At 36.6% G+C, this 18881-nt stretch overlaps 2 protein-coding genes across 5 annotated transcripts; both read left to right on the top strand.

Moving 5' to 3' along the window:
* Nucleotides 1–3028: 3028 nt before the first annotated feature.
* Nucleotides 3029–9691, top strand: Rsph3 (Radial spoke head protein 3). Of its 4 annotated transcripts, none has more exons than XM_071714570.1 (11): nt 3029–3166; nt 3802–4691; nt 5401–5481; nt 7006–7087; nt 7159–7329; nt 7429–7557; nt 7651–7854; nt 7998–8160; nt 8336–8422; nt 8583–8774; nt 9550–9691. In XM_071714570.1, the coding sequence occupies exons 2-10, from the start codon at nt 3901–3903 to the stop codon at nt 8756–8758; spliced, it is 1884 nt and encodes a 627-aa protein (XP_071570671.1). In that variant the 5' UTR covers nt 3029–3166; nt 3802–3900; the 3' UTR covers nt 8759–8774; nt 9550–9691. The 4 variants fall into 4 exon arrangements, with proteins under 4 accessions (XP_071570671.1, XP_071570669.1, XP_071570668.1 ...); XM_071714568.1 differs by having other exon boundaries at nt 5398–5481; nt 9555–9691; XM_071714567.1 differs by having other exon boundaries at nt 5398–5481.
* A 6283-nt stretch (nt 9692–15974) lies between these two features.
* On the top strand, nt 15975–18881 carry Prdm13 (PR/SET domain 13). The gene is made up of 3 exons (XM_071714581.1): nt 15975–16232; nt 16437–16698; nt 17754–18881. Exons 1-3 carry the CDS (start codon nt 15975–15977, stop codon nt 18650–18652), a joined length of 1419 nt encoding a protein of 472 aa, XP_071570682.1. The 3' UTR covers nt 18653–18881.

The following is an 18881-nucleotide window of genomic DNA, read 5'->3' as shown; positions in this document are numbered from 1 at the left end:
ATAGCTTTTTCTCACTATTTCTCAAATATCAATGTAGCAAGAAAAATCCCTCTTCTGAAATTTTTCTACCTTACAATTCTCAATAAACTCATTTAAAACAATCTCGTTAAACTAAAAAAGACCGTCACTATATATAGATAGTAATATATATTTTATTAATTTCTCGAATAAAAACTTATAGACAACTTATAGAAAAAACATTTTTTTCTTTTCATTAACTTACATATTCCGAGAAAATTATTAGGATTAAGATTTAGAACTAGAAAAAGAGAATATATCAATAACTGGAAAAACACAGCACATAGATAATGCAGCAGGCATTTAGTCTATAGATTATGCTTATAGACGACAAAGGGAATGACCGCAGCGGTTGATTTTATCGTTGACTATCGTACACGGAAGAATACAAAATGTGTGATGCTATGTATTCGCTTCACGCGATTTCTACTTCTATCAAAAGAAAATATTTATGCTGTACAGCTTAGAAATAGAAACGCCTCTTTCGTGACAGATTGAGAACTTAAAATAACTTTTCTTATTAACAAATTCAACGAAAATTTTTAATGAAAGCCAGGATAGGATTTGCTTTTGTGCAAAATTTTAAATTTCGTAAAACTTTCGGAATTAAGATTTATCATGTGCATTTAATCCTAAATATAATTAATTATCAACCAATTTGTTATTAAATAATATCACTATCAACTGAAAAAATATTAAATTGAACAAAATTACACGACTATTATTCTAGCATAATTCAATATAACAAATTAAGATATCGTTGAATATGATATAGTTCATCATAAAGAACTCAAAAGCAACCCATTTGTACCGTTCTGTAAAATAAAAGTGCAATAGTATTATCTGAAATAACGTTTTTCTGGCTGTTCATCGCGCACTATATTTAGCATAAAGCCATTTGCATGTTACATAATAAATATCCAGCAAGTCATATTGATTAGGATAAAGAAACGCATGCTTTATATACAGACGAGACATTCAATCATGAATTAATAATAATAATCTCTTACATAAAGCTGTCTTGCAGCTTAAAGCAAGACAGCTTTAAGCTTTAAGCTTCATTTTGAACGAGAGAATGTCAATTCCCTTTATAAAATAATTAAGAGATAAATAGGGTATGTATCTATATATATGTACACATACATATACATACATACATATATTATATACCATGTGTTATTAAAGAAATTGTAATATTAAATAAAATTATTTTCCTAATTTATTCGGATGGATTAGAAAAATTAAAAAAAAACCGTATAAATTCATATATGTACATGAGTGTCCTACTTATTTTATTGATTTTCTAATGACGAATATCGGCGCCCTAAACACATAATCGCACGCGACGTTTCACGCAAAACGCGAGAAACCAAAGAGAAACTTCTTCAAGGATTTCTGCAGTGTATTAACATTAATACGAAATACAAAAAAAAATTACAGCTTTCATCGAACTACAATTTAACTTCTTCTAAATAAAAAGATTAACAAACAAATTTTTTATTTACCTGACACAGTCAACACGGAATAAATCTTTCTTGTCAGAATTATATGAAAAATAGACTGGTGGTTTATCTAAGAAATTGATGGAACGAGATAACGTTTTAATACCGTAAGCTACTACCGACGATCGTAAACAGCCGTAGGTCACTATTTCCGATATTATTCGAGTATAGGTTGACCAATCAGGCGATTACGCGCTCATGCAAGGACGAGAAAAACTATCCCATTATAACACCTTCTACGAACTTCGAGCGAACTTGGACATAAATTTCTACATGTTAAATGTCACTTGTTATTTTTAGATTTCAATTTAGATCAATACTTTCTTGAGATATGTCAAAAATTTTTTAATAATAATATATTAATACACCGCAAATAATTTTTCCGTATTATCTGTTATATTTTACGATAGAATTTGTAAGATGTATTGGCATTATGCAATCTGTGATTGTGCGAGAATTATGTCTAAAATTGTTTGTACGAATTCTACACGAATTCACTCATGTAGGTCACTATTTCCGGCATTATTCGGGTATAGGTTGACCAATCAGGCGATTACACAAATTCACTCGTGCAGAATTCATTATACAAACAATTTTTATAGAATCTTTTTGAAGAATAAGCTACTTCAGCCCACTACTTCGTTTGCTGAGATTTTACAGTTAGATTAATAAGCGTAATAGGTAAACGTTGGATGGAATATATTTTCGAGCACCACGAAACCATACTGCTTATCGCAGCGATAAATGCGATTGCGATACATATGATATAAGAAATACAATGGAGTTGTTTAATTAAAATTCTTCAAAAAGACTGAAAGTAATACAATATATGACAAAGTTATAATTTACTATAATTTAAAATATATTATTGTAAAAAGTGTTATTACACACGTTATTACAGAATATATGTTTCATATTCATATTATGTCTGATTATATTCTGAATCTAAATTTTTATGTACGTTATTTGCATAAGTCGTGTGGCAACAAAATGCCTTACTCATCTCATAATTCATTTTCCTACCTACGTCTATCGCGCGCACACATGTACACACTTGCATTAGTAAATAGCTACCCCTACAAACCAAAGCAACTAGCATTATATACCTTCTCGAAGAATAAGAAACCTCGACGCCAAGGTTACCCGAGCAACTGCAATCTTTTAGATGCAGTAAAAAAACATACATATATATATTTTTTATTTTATAATAAAAGAAAAAAGAAGAACGGAGGAATAAAGAATATCGCATGTCTGTATCTAGAACATGAGTGTCGTGTTTTCGCGACAGGCCGACGCGACGTGATCAAAAGTGCGGTTTCACCTTGAAGTGTTGCCAGGGTTGGAAGTTCCCGGGTAGGTTCCCTAGGCAGGTAAAACCCCGACAATATTCCACCCTTTGTCGGTGGACTTAAGCATGCGCAACGTTCGCAGTGGTCAGCGTTATTGAGTGGCCGGTCGCGGGGTGAAGATATACGTGCAACTTGGCCTATGCGGTCTATATCGGTCGATTCTAAGGACATTGTCCAGTCTCTGAACTCCCCCGAGCCAGTCAGTAATGCCGCGGCTACACTCGGCGAACGATCACGACGTTTTTCCTCGATCTTCCGCGGCCAGCAAAACCGCCGGTTTGGCGTCAGTTTTGCACAGTACGTATTGATGTGAAGCGATTGTAAGAGGGATTGAAGTCGATATAATTTCAAAGAGCTCTAACTTCGATATTATAAACACGCGAACACAATTTCTGCGTTTATTTGTAACACGAAAACGCGATTATGATACTTTCTTGGTTGTAACTTCAAAACTTTAAAATAATATGCGTCCAAAAATTGACCTGATAATAATAAAAATGTTTTCGAACGAGTTGTTATCTAAATAATATACATGTATGCAAATAGCTCACCAGATCTTATTACGTTTTTCACAAAATTTGCAAAAATCTTCATATCTTATTATTTTTATCAGGATTAATAAAAATATTTCTTCTTACCATGACTTCTCACCGTTAACTCTCGCAAATTGCTGTTCAATTAGATAAACTTGCTTATAGCTACACCTCTCGTGACTTCATCGGTGAATAATTAAAGAAATAATTGCGAGCGCCACGATCACGTTTCAGCAACTATGTATCATATGTTCTCACTTCGCGAAAGTACAGACAAACAATGAGCGATCAATAGACTCTGAGCTCTGAGATAATAGCTTCTGAGATTTTCGAGGCACAATTACCTTCCTCTACACAATATAAACGCATAATGAAAATGTAATCTTCAAACTTTTGAAGGGGAGCGCTTGAAAAGTTAAACACGACGCGCGATTTTAATCCTCTTCGATCGATTCACCATGTCCGCCGCAAAATCGGGCGTCTGAAGGAATCGGAAGGATGCCGGCCGGTATTTCGACTCTGGCACCGTCGACGGATGCGGAGTCTTTCGATTATGAGACGAAGGACCCGCCGGCCTTCACGATCTTACAGAAGGATGGCCTGGACCCGAGTCTGCCGCTCTTACACGTCAACGAGGACGATGAGATAAATGCGTCGCAACTCACCAACTTGAGGAACATGAAGAACGCGATGAAGAATAATCTTTGTAATCGCAGACGCATCAGCAAGTCCAATGAACATCTGGTCTTGGCTAGTCTACAATCGCATCAAGTTAATCCTCTGAAGAAAAAGCATCAGAGTAAAAGTCAAGATAGCTTAGAATTAGCTGAAGAGAGACCGTTTACGACTAAGCCCAGCATCGTCTTATCAACGGAGGATTTCAATGAGGTGCTGAACGCGAAACTGAAAAAGATCCAAGAGCAAGCCGAGGCGGAGCAAGGCCGCAAGTCGCCCAAGAAATCGATCCAGAAGAAGCCGTTCATCACGACCGTGAAGACGGGGGAATTTCTAATGCCGCCGCCGGAAGTGGCGGCCTTGCTCGGCATCGCGCCCAGCAAAAATGAGGAGGAGGCGGCGGACGGATGTCCTCTGAAGAGCAGATTCAAACCACTGATATCGCTAGTCGGAGGCAAGAGGCCGGAGGTACGTCACAATAGCCACAATGCCCGATGTCCAGCCGCCCTAAAGGCCACCGTAGACTTTTCCCTCGGTATGATGAACGCCACTACTATCGCCACCGCCTCGACCTTGAACGAGCAGGCGAGGAGGTTCAAGAGGAGCGAGCCAGCGTAAGTGACGCTGAGGTGACATAGTATATAGCTGCCTTCGTAAACACCGTTTAATTGGCATGTCGGTGTCGTGATTGTTGTCTTAAAATCAAGAGCGGATTTATAGAGAGAGAAAGAGAGAGAGAGCTGCCACGATGTTTCAGAAAAGCGCAAAACACTTTTATTTTATTAAATCAATAAGAACATTTGTCGATTTTTTAAAATTTGTATTACATAGAATAGGACTATTACCTTTTTAATATCTTCTAACTTAATTATATTCTTAAAGAGCATTTAAAAATTATTTATCTCAAATCACAAAAAGTAATCCGCCCCTGTTTCTATTTCTTTCGTTCAGAGCGACGATACAAATTTTCCCAAAGAACATTTTCGTGGATGCAAATTGCAATATATGTATCTTACTTTAATTTTGCATCGTTCTCATCAAAAATTAAATATTTACGAAATGAGATAGATATTGCAGAAATGTAATCAATCGGTCTACTAAAAGAGGCTAGCGGGAAGAGCTTATCGCCGGCACGCGTCTCAAATTTAAAAGCGTGAAAGGTGTCTCTGTCCCAAAAGGCAAAATGCGATTATGAATTCAATTAAAGCGCGTGAATGAAGATAAAAAATTCAATTGAAGCGCATGAATAAAGATAATGTGAGAGGCATTCCGAGAGTAGAGAAAAAGGGTGTGTAAGAAGAGCGGGAATTGTTTTTCTAGCAGATTCCCGCAGACGCCGCGAGCTTTACCAAAAAAGTTGGAACCGATCGAGGGCATGATGAATATGCTGCCGAGCCTCCGCGGGTAACAAAAATAACCTTACAAGTGATACCACACTTATCACTGGTCTTTTAGTTGATAGCAGCTGCTTTTTCCCCGCTTTTTTTTCTTCTCGTCGGCCCGACGATTTATTCTCGTGCGCTTGTGGTCACGTTCGAGTTTCTCTCTGTCGTCGCTTCTGGTGCACCACATTCTTGAACGAAAATCGCGTACGACGTGAAACAACTGTTCTCAACCAATAATATTAACCCTAGAACCTCACATTGGGGTCCACTAAACTCAAACTTCACGCATATATTTTAAATTATGTAATTGAAACTGTTGTGTGAATCTTAGCTCTTCATTCTACTATGTGACTAGTCATTTTGTTTCTCCAGTTGCTTACTGTGCGAGTAAATAAAAAAAAATTGAAAAGACCAGTATAAAAAAAGATAGGTAGCTAAACAAGTGGACAGAGGGTTAATTTTTACTCTTCTTCTATTATTAACAAGGTTTTCATAACCAACTACTCTGAATTAATAAATATAATCGGATATAATACAAGACTATTCTACTCTTTAGTAATTTTATTATTTTCTTCTAATCAAATATAAAAATTCAATCTTGAATCTTCAAAAATCTTCTTTGAATATGAGTAGATGGGTTCAGCACATGAAAATAGGTTGTAAACGTTTTATTGCGTTCACGATAGAGACTGTCGTGATTGTTATCGAAACCATTAGCGTGCAGCAGGGTCGTAGACACCATCATCGTGATGTTTTGTTACTATGCGATTGAAACGCATGCTTCATTAAGTGCTAGTAGATAGATATATCTCGAATATAATCTTTAATAATGGATTATTTAAATTATTTCTTTTCTATATTATAATTTGCTGCGTAGCGACACGTATAATCTCTATTTTAATATATATCATATTAAATAATTATAATTATATATATATATATATATATATATAATTATAATTATTTTATTTTGTATCTCTCTAAATCTGAATCAGTGAATAGTACTGCTGAATCAGTGACTAATCACTGATATCAGTGACTATTCACTGATTCAGATTTAGAGAGTATATATATATATAAGAGCTGTATATATGTATATGTTTTTCGATAATAGTCGATGAGTTAGTTTGAGATTTTCTTACGTAATTGAATTAAAATTGGGGGCTGCGCTCCTACACCCCAAAAAACTAATCTAACCCAACCCAATTTGTATCAGTGTGATAATGATATTGCTTATTAAAGCTTATTAAAATTTGCTTATTAAAATATAAATTTAAAATATAAAACTTTTAGTAAATGTGTACATTGACTAGTAAATGCATACATTGACTAGTAAGTGTATACATTTACTGATTTCACGCTTTTACTGTGACATATACAATTTTTAAAAATTCATTATTTTGTAAAGTTTGTCGATGCTTGCCTAAGAGATGGCCGTTTCATAATAATTATTTCTCAGCATGTTCAGCTGAGTTTTTTTTTAATTTGTTTAATGTTACCATTAAGAATTGAGTTTTACTACAAATACAACGTTATTTTGCAGCGATCAATCGGTTCCTTTCGGGAATATTATGTTTGATCGCCGAGTGGCTCGCGGAAGCACAATCGCTTCCGTTCCTACTCTCGTAAGTACCTCACTAATTTTTCGAAAAAAAAAGGTCCGTATTTTTTTTTCGTGAAATTCGTATTTATCTAGATCGATGGAGAACAATCGATAGCAGCGAGGCAAGCGGAAGCGAGACGAAGACATTTGGCGAGAAAACGTGCTCAATTGCAAGCTTGCAGAGCCGTCTGCAGGACGGGTTCGCCTCCTCCGGTTCCTGGAAGAAAACACGAACCGGTGCAAACTGAGATTTTTCTCGAGGAGGTTAATTGAAGTCTTCATTTATATTTCTTTATTGATAAATTGTTACTTTGCATTAAGGCAAGCTAAAGCATATATCAAATTTTTAAATGTATATTCAAGCTAACAGAGAAACCGGACGAATCCGAGGTAGCCACACAAACCGATTATTTCTTGGAAAAACCAGTACTGCCGAGCTATTATCCAGGCAAAGTTGGTCGGGATGTGTGCACTCAAATCGAACCCGGGGAAGTACGTGCTCTCAATATTTTATTACAATAGTGATGTTTTATTATAGTCAGATCGATCTGTTAGAGCAAATTTTTTGCATCGCGATATTTCCAGCTCTTCGATTACGACACGGAAGTTCAACCGATTTTGGAGGTGTTGGTAGGCAAGACTATCGAACAAGCTCTAATCGAGGTTCTGGAAGAGGAGGAAATCGCTGCTCTTAAGGAGCAGCAGAGAAGATTCCTCGAATTGCGCATGGCTGAAAAAGCTGAAGAGCAACGACTGGCGGAAGAGGAGAGGAGACGTAGAGAAGAGAAGGTATCGACTTTTTCTATTTTGATCTTTTAATATTTCGGCACTCCAATCCTTTAAATCCTTCATTTACTTTCTTTACATTATCATAAATAGAGAGCAAGAAAGTGTGTAAAATATAATAAAGTAAATTCGTTTTCAACCCGCAGGATCAACGCCTGAAACAACACGAAGAGGCGGTGAAGGCTCAGCAGGAGACCGAGGAACGAGTCGCGGCTGCGGTATTGTTAACAGGATACATCGCCGAACTTTTGCCCGCGGTTCTAGAGGGTCTGAAGATGTCTGGCTACTTACTGGACGAGATCAAGGCTGGTTCGTGAGCTCGCAAAAAACACGATTTTTCTCAAATTTAATAATTGTAAAGGCTCTTTAATTTCTATCTATATTTATCGATTCTATTTCTATTGAATTTGTGTTCATTTCCTCCCTCCCTCTTAATTGTCTTGCTATTTATTTGGACGATAATGTATCGCGCATATATTTCCAGACGTCGAAGAAGGTTTCATGCCGTGGTTAATGAAAGAAGTAAAAAAAGAAATGGGTAATATGATTGAAAGCAGAGAATTGTTGATGGGTAAGACTGAGCTTAAAGTAAAGAATCTTTAGAAGGCATTCGTAACTGTACTTTTTCAAATTTTATTTTTAAAAAACCAAATATGGAATAGAAAAGAGATTTATCTAATAGCTTTCTGTAGGCAATAGACATATACAAATGTATAACGATCATTTCACAGAAATTATTAGAGAAATCTTGGAAAACCGCGCGCAGACGTACAGGCAGCTTGGTGAAGAATATGATATTTCAAGAAACAAGAGACTAGCAAACGTATACAATTTGGAAGGAGGTGAAACTGATAGCGATTTTGTGAACTACGAATCACCCGCGACGGAAAGTCATCACGCAGTTTAGCGTGATAAATAATTTGGTACGATATCCTGTATATATTTGCGACATAAAGATTTAAAAATTTATTTTACCAGGCAAGTTGCGAAATTAAAATCTCAGCAAAATTTTATTTAACTATTAAATTAAAATAAAAATAAAAGTAAAATCTGAAAGAGTAAACGGAGATGTAGAAAATGCATATTATTATTGGATCATAAATATTTAGTAATGGTTCGGTAGCAATTTTTTGCAATATGTAATTATAAAATATGTAATTTTTGTTATCGCTATAACTGCACTGTCGTGCAGTTTAAAAGACATTAATGATGCCGGAAAATGGGCAAACCATAGTTAACTTTTAGATAACGGGATTTACTTTAACCAGCACAAAGCAATATCCGAACCCGGTACCTTCTACATTAAGCAGTATACACAGCTGTGCAACAAATCCATCTCCTTCGCTTGCACCCTCTGACAGGTCACCGCAGCGCTCGCAATCCCTATCGCAAACAGTAACCGCCGAAAGAACGAGAAAGGCCCATCAGAAATTAATTATCGATTCTCGAAATCAACGCGATATAATCGCTCTCGCTGTCATAGAAAAGATTCAAGGCTAAAGATAAGCTTTATCCAAATCAATTTATCTTAAATCAATCTTTCTAAACTATACAAGATTTTTCTTTTGCTGAGGTCTTAATATGTACTGTGACGTAACACGTATTATGACATTTGTAGAAGACAGATATTTTTCTTATACAATATTAATGTATTATTTGTAATACACATATAATAATTCGTCATTTATTTGTTTGCAGTTTAGATTAACATGGAAACGCTGCACAACGCTTTCAAGAATGAGAATAAGAAGCTGATTATATTCTAAAAAGTAATTTGTAATTCCAGAGATCTAAAAATTTAAGTATACATATTAAATAAACAAAAATATAGAAAAATTCATTCCATACGCACAACGAATATTTTTCACATTAGAAATTACTCCTGTTTACCAAATTAGGATATTTTTATTTTTTAATAATAATTCACGATCTTAAGATAAAATTTGTGTCTCCCTCCCTCCCAAATCAGTTGTTTTAAAATTCGCTTCCATTCTCAATTAATCAGACTGTCGTGGATTGTCGTCCTAACCCACATTGAAGAGCTAACACAGCTGAGAATATTTCTCCTACGTCGAAAATAACAAATGCAATGTCACTAAAACGGGATGTGTTTTTACACTCGTTAGTCAGGCTAAACCAGCAAGCTAAAGCAACACCGCCCACAGAGCCAACTACTCGGTTCAATCCAAGCCTCGTAGGAGAACTTGCGAAAGCCTTAAAGTATAGAAAGATACCTGAGATTGATGAACTACAAAACGAGCTGATGAAGTATGGAGGGAAAGAACTATAATCCCAATTGACGAAGCTGTTCCAGAAAATACTAAACAGCGAAACTATCCCAAATGACTGAAAGAACATTACAGACATTCAAAAAAGAAGATAAAAAGCGGCTAGAAAACTATAGAGGAATAACTCTTCTCAGTGCAGTGATGAAACTGTTCACCCGAATCATTGGAATCATTCTTTCGGAGCTGATATACATGAGTAAGAACAACAGGGTTTCCAAAAAAATAGATCACGGACACTATATTCATTACCTGACAGATAATAGATAAATTAATAGAGAATCAATAGATTCGACAAACCATTCATATGCCTCATAGACCTGACCGAAACATTCGATAGAATTAAGTTTTATGATATCGCTGACAAACTAAAAGGAGCGAACATGCCTATGGATATCAAAGTAATTGAAGCTTTGAACTCTAACACGACTCGTATATTTGTCAATAATAGACTGACAGAAGAAATATTGATACCGACGGGAATTCTACCTGACGGCTACGTACAACCGGTACAACATAGTAAAAAGCAAGAAAACTGAGGTCCAAAGTTATGGTGCTTGTCCACCTGCGAGTAAAAACTCTCGAGAGTAGCTCTCGAGAGTGATTTTCGTAAATGGAGAGTACCTTTAGGTACTCTCAGGAGTATGTCCATGTGCGAGAATCACTCTCGAGAGCTACTATCGAGAGTTTTTACTCGCAGGTGGACAAGCACCATTAGACAACAAAACGGTAAGAATGTCGGGATGTTTAAAAGACCTTATATAGCAAAACAACTACGTGAAACGAGAGGCCAAGATCAGAATATACGAAACCTGTGTTTGACCAATAATGACTAATGCAAATGACTTATGCAGCGAAACTAGAGCCGATACAAAATTAAAAGCATAGTCCGTATTGTACAAATGAGGAAAAATCTGTGATATTCAGGACATCGTCGACAGGTAGATAAGACAAAGAAGAGAAGCCTGGAATGAGCATCTATCAAGAATAGAACAACAATAGAATTGTAAAGGCAAGGGACAGAAAGCTACAGTTCAAAAGACCACCAGGCAGAAATCCATTAAAAAGCTGGAAAGACAGATAGACATCAACATCGCAAGAAACGCCATAAAGTTGGAAAAAGGGTTCAAGCCTAATTCCAGAGAAAGAAAGAAAAGGAAAAATTAGCCTATTATTTCAACTAACTGAGATTTCAATATGAAACGTTCGTATTGATCGAAGTCTTTGTTATTTAAAATGTCATATGCACATAAATTAATTACATCGATAAGAATTAATAAAATTTTCTAATAGAATTTGCTACAACGTTAACAAAATTAATATATATTAAGCATTTATTCCAGAAAGAAAAAATGTGTATGTTTAATCCTATTAATACACACACACATTTTGTATTTCTCATACGTATTTATTCGTAAAATATAACATTTATTAAAACGTGTTTATCATTAATATTAGTGCATTTTTGTGTTTATCTAAGGTACGACAAATATTGAACAGAGATTATTTCTGAAATTCACCCCCTAGACACGATCATAGGCCACCGATACACCGCCAAAGTAAAAAACCTGTCCGCTCCAATCAGGATTAGACCGATCGTAATGGGATGAGGTTTCACGCTGAATTGAGATCGGCACAGTTTTAAAAAGCCACCCACCCTCTTTAACTAAACCCTCGCGGGTGAAGGGTGGAAGCGGAGTGAGACAAGGGGACATATTGTATTGGATTAAATTAAGCAAGGGGAACTGCTTTCTCGTACCGTGCATTATATGCACAAAAATTGTGTGCCAAGTGAGTCGTGTTTTTAAAAGAGAGGGAGAAGGGGTGGTCTACCGCACGCTAAACGAAGAGGGGTAAAAGATGTCCAATGCACCGGGACTGGTATGCCACGAGGGCCCCGACATTATTTTGCCATGTGACCCGTGTCACCTGCATCTTCACGTGATTTTTTCTCGTTGCGAATACGACACGTGCAAATTTAAGAACTACTGTAAAAATACAAATCAACGTAGTTTTTTAAACAAGACATTTTTTACTTTTTTTTAAATTTAACTTTACGGCTCTTACAATAATTATTTACGATAAAAAATCTTTAAAATTTATTATATTATGTAATTTTATATTTTATAAAAATATCTTCCCGCTCTGGGGCTGTTGGCTTGAGTGAAAACGAAACACTATCGTATTTTAATATTTACCCGTGGACAATCATGTGAATTGGATTGACTCTTAAAATCAAGTAAACAGTTCCTAATGGTTAAATACTGCCACGCGGGGCGCGTGGTCGGAATGGAGAATATCTGTGGGGTATTCGGTGGTCACGTGTCGTGTTACATGGCACTCGTTTCTGCGGGACGCGAGCAATATGTCGACGTGGCACGTGGACAGCGGAAGTGCACTTTGACTTTTCTGGCATGGAATGCAATGCAGAAAAATTTGCGAAGCACATCGATTAAATTAATCTAGATTAGATTATTAAAATATAATACAAAATTTTCTTTATATGTAAAATTTTGCACAAAAATTATCAAAAATTTATTATTTAATTATTAATAAATAATTACAATGTTATAATTGTTAGCAATTTTACAATTATTATTATAATAATTGTTCCAACATATTTTCGCAATACAATAAATAGATATAAATTCAAATAAAACAAAAAATAATATAAAATTAAATTAAAAAATTCTAGAAGATAATTTTTGGCAATCTTTAGATAGCTGTAGTTTATCCGACAAAACTCGCCAGCTAAACCAGTCTGGCCAGCACAATTTGCAGCGAATATTAATAATACATAAGCCACCGTCTCGTTCGAGGCAGCGTTAGACTTTTGACACTTGCAGAACCGAGACGAATCACCTTTATGACTGCCTCCCCGCAAAGGCGACCATAACTCAGGATTTCAGTAAAGGGACACAGAACAATGAGATTGGTTCCGTCTCCCCGTGGCAAAAGGTTCCAAGTCCACGCGCATCTCTCATCACCGACGATTCGCATGCATGTGTCTCTATACGCACTTTTAAATGTATGCAAAATATACTTATCGTTAATGATGATATAATATAGAAAGTTCATAATATATATGGTGCACGGCAATATCACCGATATTATAAAATATCTTTTTTTAAATCCCACTTGTTCACGAAAGAAAAAACATAACAATGCGTACATATCGAATAAGATTTAATATCGTCATAATAACTGTACTAATAATAATATAACATGCAAGGAATTTGTACATTGTATGACATTAATGTATTATTAAAAATATCTCATCTGTACAAAATATTATATTTATAAATTAATACTTTTAAAAATTAATATTGTTTCTCCTTTCACTATAAAGTTTTTCTATTTTTAATATATAAGGAAGAATTTCTTAGTTAGAACTGAACGGTATCCTGTGCAAGACCAAAATGCACTTGCGTCTCCTCGTGCATCGTCACACCGGGTGCTTGGTACACGGCTTGGTGCGCGAATACAAGATCGCGGAGGGGTGCTTCCGCATAGGCTTATTTTGAACATCCCACCCAGGAGGGTGCGGCGATAATACGTAGATGATAATCGCGATATTAATATCGCATTGGGAAGCGCACACATGCGTGCAAGGGACCCATTGGTCACGGCGGAACACTTGCTCGCTTGCTGGCTCCGCGGTTGTCTGAATTGCACCCTGATTTTAGAAAGAGACGACTAGAGGGAACGACCCTCCGCCGCAGTGCGAGCAACAAACAAAATTTATCAGCAAACTGCGAAAAAGGTGAGTAGGTATAATATTGTTAATATTCTGTACGATAATTTGTTTAAAAAATTATTACATGCAGAGCTAATTATAATTAATTTACTAAATTATTTTATATCCATATTGATTATTATAATTGTTTAACGAGAAGATCTCAGCAGATAAATATCATAGTCAGAAAATTAGGTAAATTTTGCATACTTCCCCGTTACGTATATATATATATATATATATATATATATATCCCTTCCCCGCCGCGTATTTTCTTAAATAGCTATACCTTTAATAGGGCCTGTACAAGTTCCCCGAATCTCTCATACTTCTGCTTCCTACTCACGAATCGTGCAAGGGACTGAAACACTTGCCGCGTACATTTTAGGGCGCGATAGAATGGTGAAACACTCGTGCTCGAGTTTCCAGCGATTCGTGGAGGGGTTGGTGCAGGGGATGGTGCGGCTTGTGAACACTCGTGTCATTCCCTGCATCCACACACGCGGATGAATCACGTCATTCATTGAAAGAGATTCGCGGCCTGAAGGAACCATGCCCCTTTTCTGGTCCCGAATCAGGCTGGTGAGCTACGTATAGCTTCGAAAACATATCTTATAAGAATTCGCGAAATATAGTATTCGCGAGAGATCATATTTAAAGTCGATAGCGGTTTACAAAACATTTAAGCAATTAAATACAAAGTCAAGTATGTGCAGTATATATGTGAAATTCGTTTTTATCGATTTCCGAAATAAAATATATACGTCATGCGAAATGTATTGCTTTAGCATTTATATATATCAATATTCAATTGATGTGCATAGCTAATTCATCACATAGACGATTAATCTTGTCGTTAAAACGATAAGTACGTCGTGTCCGGCGAAAAGCGTTTTACGAGATCATCTATTGCGTACATAAAAAAAGAGAGAGAGACACGCATTGGCAAGATAGCGCCGAAATGTACTGGGTGCATCGAGATCGATGGACGATTAGACAAATCCGAACGATATCGCGCCTACGCGATCAATGGCATGGACCACCGGGAAGAATAAGCCACTTAATTTCCTAATCAACCGTTGATTCAGATGCACCTTTCGGTCGATCCCTCGCATTGGTAATACGGAGACGCGTAGTGGGCCGCAGCTGAGCCAAACAATGTTTTTTCACATGAAGCTTTTATAGCCCTATCGAGAGTACGGAAGGTCTGTCTGCTCCTGGTCCTACCCTACCGATCCGCGAATTGCACGCGTCTTCATCAAAATCACAACTATATTTTGCACTACACTTTGCAATAACACGAAAAATCACGACGCAATTAAAATCAAGACGCGCAATACGTTGGTTACTATTTTTACAAAAATTTTACCTAGATGTAATGCAATCTGTATTTAGATTAATTTTATTAATAAATAAATGTACATATACGTATACATATATATCTCAATTTTTAATTGTTGCTCCTTTATTAGCAACGTACAAGGCGTCTGTAATACCACGTGACGAGAAAGTAGCACCTGCTACAGCAGGCAGAAAATCCCCGAAAGCGAACCTACGACCAGCTAGCTCCTCCCATTCCACGCGGTTGCACCAACGACACGATTCGCAAGCGACCGAAGGGCCTGTCTACTACCGGCCCTAAATACAATTACGTATACGTATCTACTCGTACGGAGAAGGGTAGAGGGGAGAGTACATGCAGCTAAACCAATGACCAAAATCAGGCACCACCTCCAGTACAGATTTAAAGCATGTATGAAATATACCTCTATCTTAGTTGATATCTTTACCCGCGACTATGCGGATCGGTGTACAACGATTCAAGGTACGCCTTGAAAAGACTTGGCACTGTGACAATCGACATCCGCGAATGTTCTGCAATACTTTGTGAAATGTTATAGTGCAACTTCAATTTCATCGAATGTATTTATTGTAATCAGAAAAATATCACCAACGTTCCGACGCGTTTTCTGAAAACATAGTTTACAAAGAGGACTGATCGATGAAGAACCAGAGTTTGTGAGGAGAATTTCAAAGTGTCCAGTACCTATCCAAATTCCAAAAAAACTGCCCTACAGAAACTTTTAAAGAACGCGCAAGTGATGTATCCCATAGTATCGGAATACGAGGCGATAACAAGAAGAAGAAGCGAAGAACTAGAAAGAACTAGTTTATCTCAAAGATACCAAGTACAAAAATACTTAGCGCAAGGATATGTCAATTTATCCATGATTGGAAGGCCCAACTTCCTCATGAGCAGACCGTTCGTTCGAGCCGCTGGACTTCTTAAAGGAAACTCCACGACGGAAATTATCCCCGTCAATACGTTGCCCGAAGGAAACACATCAGTCATTCAACATGTATGTGGTGTAAAAACTTTTGTACAAATTCTATATTATTTTATTTAAAGAACTAAATTTCTCTGTCTTGAGTTTCCGTTTTAAAAAAATTTTTCCGACGTTTGTGATAAAGTGATTTTAATGCGCACGTTAGAAGATAGAATATCTCACAGAATTTTAGTTTTTTAGTTTTAACTTAAAATCTATTGAATATTAATGTTCTAGAGTGTCATTGAAATCATTGACATTGGCGGTCGTCTTCACTGTCTCAATGGCTCTATAAGCCCATCTTGTTGGCTGAAAATCATCACCTTGGCGACAGATTTCCAAAATTACAACGTTCTGCTCACGATTAGCAATGGCGGACTCGTGTTGAAAGCAATAAAAGATATAGCATTAGGAGAACCATTATTAATGTGGTTTGACGATTGTATTTCGACAATGTTAAACATTCCATTTTTAACACCGATAAATTGCAACATTCAAGGTAAGAGTCTTGGAAGAGAATTTTCCTGGTCTAATTTTTCCGCATGATGTCATCAATACTAGTTATAATCCTTCGCTAGTTTTCTGGCGACCATTAAATATCATAAAATACAAAGTTAATTACAAGATTTTTTTATTAGCAGATTTCTTACTATATTGTTTCAAGAATCTAATCATTTCAAATATAACACATTATTAAAAAATTGAATATTAATGAACCATTTCGCTACTATTTAGTATTTTTAAATTAGTTAATAAAAAATAAAAAAATGTTTTTCAATAAAAATTTTGTAGTCTATATCATATAATCAATCTATCAATGTAAATTAGTGATGGCACGTCTTTAATTTAAACTTGTATTTATCATAGATCTCACCATTAATTTTTATTAAAAAACTAAGTTACAAGACTATCTCTAGCAAACAGAATTAAACAATGATAATCTAAGTCCATAGTCTTCCTTGCTGCGAGGCTTCCGTGGCGGCGCGAGCCGTCGTGGTCGTCCTCTTCGGCCGCCATTCAACGCTCAGCTCAGAACTGGCACGGACTACTCTCTAAATTTCTTGGAGTGGGAATAGCGCCACTCCGGTGAGATTTCACTCTTTTGGAGTGAGATCTCACTCCAAAAAGAGTGAAATCTTACTCCAAAAGAGTGAAATCTCACCGGAGTGGCGCTATTCCCACTCCAAGAAATTTAGAGAGTAGGGGAATCCGACTGTCTAATTAAAACAAAGCATTGCGATGGCCCTCGCGGGTGTTGACGCAATGTGATTTCTGCCGGTTACTATCTCATGGCTATATAGGCACTAATTCAATTCAATTTTCATTCAAAACAGATTTTAATGGTCTCACGGTACGGTACTCAGAAATGATCAACTTTAATGATTAAATTAAATGATAACATTCGCAAAAAAAAGTAAACTCCAATAATTATAACTTACATAATTCTAAACTGCATTAATGTACGATAATAATGTAAATTAATAAACGCATATTATTTAAAAATTGAATATTAATGAACCATTTATTAATAGACGATTGATTTAATTATTGCAGGTCAGGTTTACATGTGCCATAACTGCAACAGCTGTTTCAATTATCCAAATCCTCTGAAGCTGCATTTGGCGTTGGATTGCAACCGAATGGACAACAGTTACATTTGGATACTTTTGGCGAATAAGATTCTTAATTCCCCGAGAACGGATTTATCCTTTGGTCAGGCAGGCAGAAGCTTCACATTTGAGCTGAAACCCTTGCCCGTTTCCAGGCCGATAGCATTGCCGATCGGTATTCCAGCGTACCCGGTGCAAACAATTGACACTACCACCCGTTCGTTGAGGAACGATTCGCCGTGCTCGTCGAATCAATTATCGTCCGTGTCCTCGAATGGTCCCTCACCGGTACCCCCGTATTCCTCGGTAAAATCCCCGCCGGCAGAGATCTTACCGAGCACATCGACCTACGAATCGTCCATCAAGAACATGGAGAGAAATCGCTACTTGGCATTGAGGCCCTACGAAGCCCTGATGCATCGAGATGTCTACAGGAGTAGTTTCATACCCTACGACATGCATTCTAACATGCAAGCGGAATCCAAGAAGAAGGATCCCGCGGAAGTGGAAACACTTGCCAGTGACATGGGCAAATGCGGTGCCGGTTATAGATGTATTTTTTGTGATAAAATATACTCGAGAAAGTACGGACTGCGGATCCACATTAGGACGCATACGGGTTACAAGCCTCTGAAATGCGACTTTTGCCAGCACAGATTCGGGGATCCCAGTAATCTCAACAAACACGTGAGATTGCACGCGACAAACGACAGCCCTTACAAGTGCAATATATGCGACAAAGTCTTGGTCAGAAGGAGAGACTTAGACAGACACATAAATTCCTTGCACTCGGAAAAGAGCGATACTAACGTTTCCAACGTCGAGATCAATGACGGAAATTAAAAAACAGCGAATTTTGCAAGGTCCTTTTTATAATCTTTGACGAGTGATTTAAGCTTTATCTCACGATACTGAAGAAATGTCATTGTCTGTGATAAATAGATTATTTAGAGAAAAACCGATAATCGTAAACAATGACATTTTTCTCTAACTTTAAACCGCGATTTTATATATTAAGATGTTAAATAGAAAAATATATTATTTTGAAACTAGTCATAAGAAATAATATCGT

The sequence above is a fragment of the Temnothorax nylanderi genome, unplaced genomic scaffold (genome assembly GCF_030848795.1).
Source record: "Temnothorax nylanderi isolate EJ_2023f unplaced genomic scaffold, tnyl_v1.0 TNYL_tig0142_pilon, whole genome shotgun sequence".
NCBI classification, from domain to species: Eukaryota; Metazoa; Arthropoda; class Insecta; order Hymenoptera; family Formicidae; genus Temnothorax; species Temnothorax nylanderi.
This window is presented reverse-complemented; position numbering and strand designations above follow the sequence as displayed.

Excerpts from the sequence above, each read along its gene's own strand:
- Rsph3 (XM_071714568.1), top strand. The coding sequence starts at position 3,901 with ATGCCGGCCGGTATTTCGACTCTGGCACCGTCGACGGATGCGGAGTCT. Across the intron at positions 7,330-7,428 it reads CTGAGATTTTTCTCGAGGAG|CTAACAGAGAAACCGGACGA; the intron begins GTTAATTGAAGT and ends TGTATATTCAAG. Across the intron at positions 7,558-7,650 it reads CTCAAATCGAACCCGGGGAA|CTCTTCGATTACGACACGGA; the intron begins GTACGTGCTCTC and ends CGATATTTCCAG.
- Prdm13 (XM_071714581.1), top strand. The coding sequence starts at position 15,975 with ATGTATCCCATAGTATCGGAATACGAGGCGATAACAAGAAGAAGAAGC. Across the intron at positions 16,233-16,436 it reads ACACATCAGTCATTCAACAT|AGTGTCATTGAAATCATTGA; the intron begins GTATGTGGTGTA and ends TTAATGTTCTAG. Across the intron at positions 16,699-17,753 it reads GATAAATTGCAACATTCAAG|GTCAGGTTTACATGTGCCAT; the intron begins GTAAGAGTCTTG and ends TAATTATTGCAG.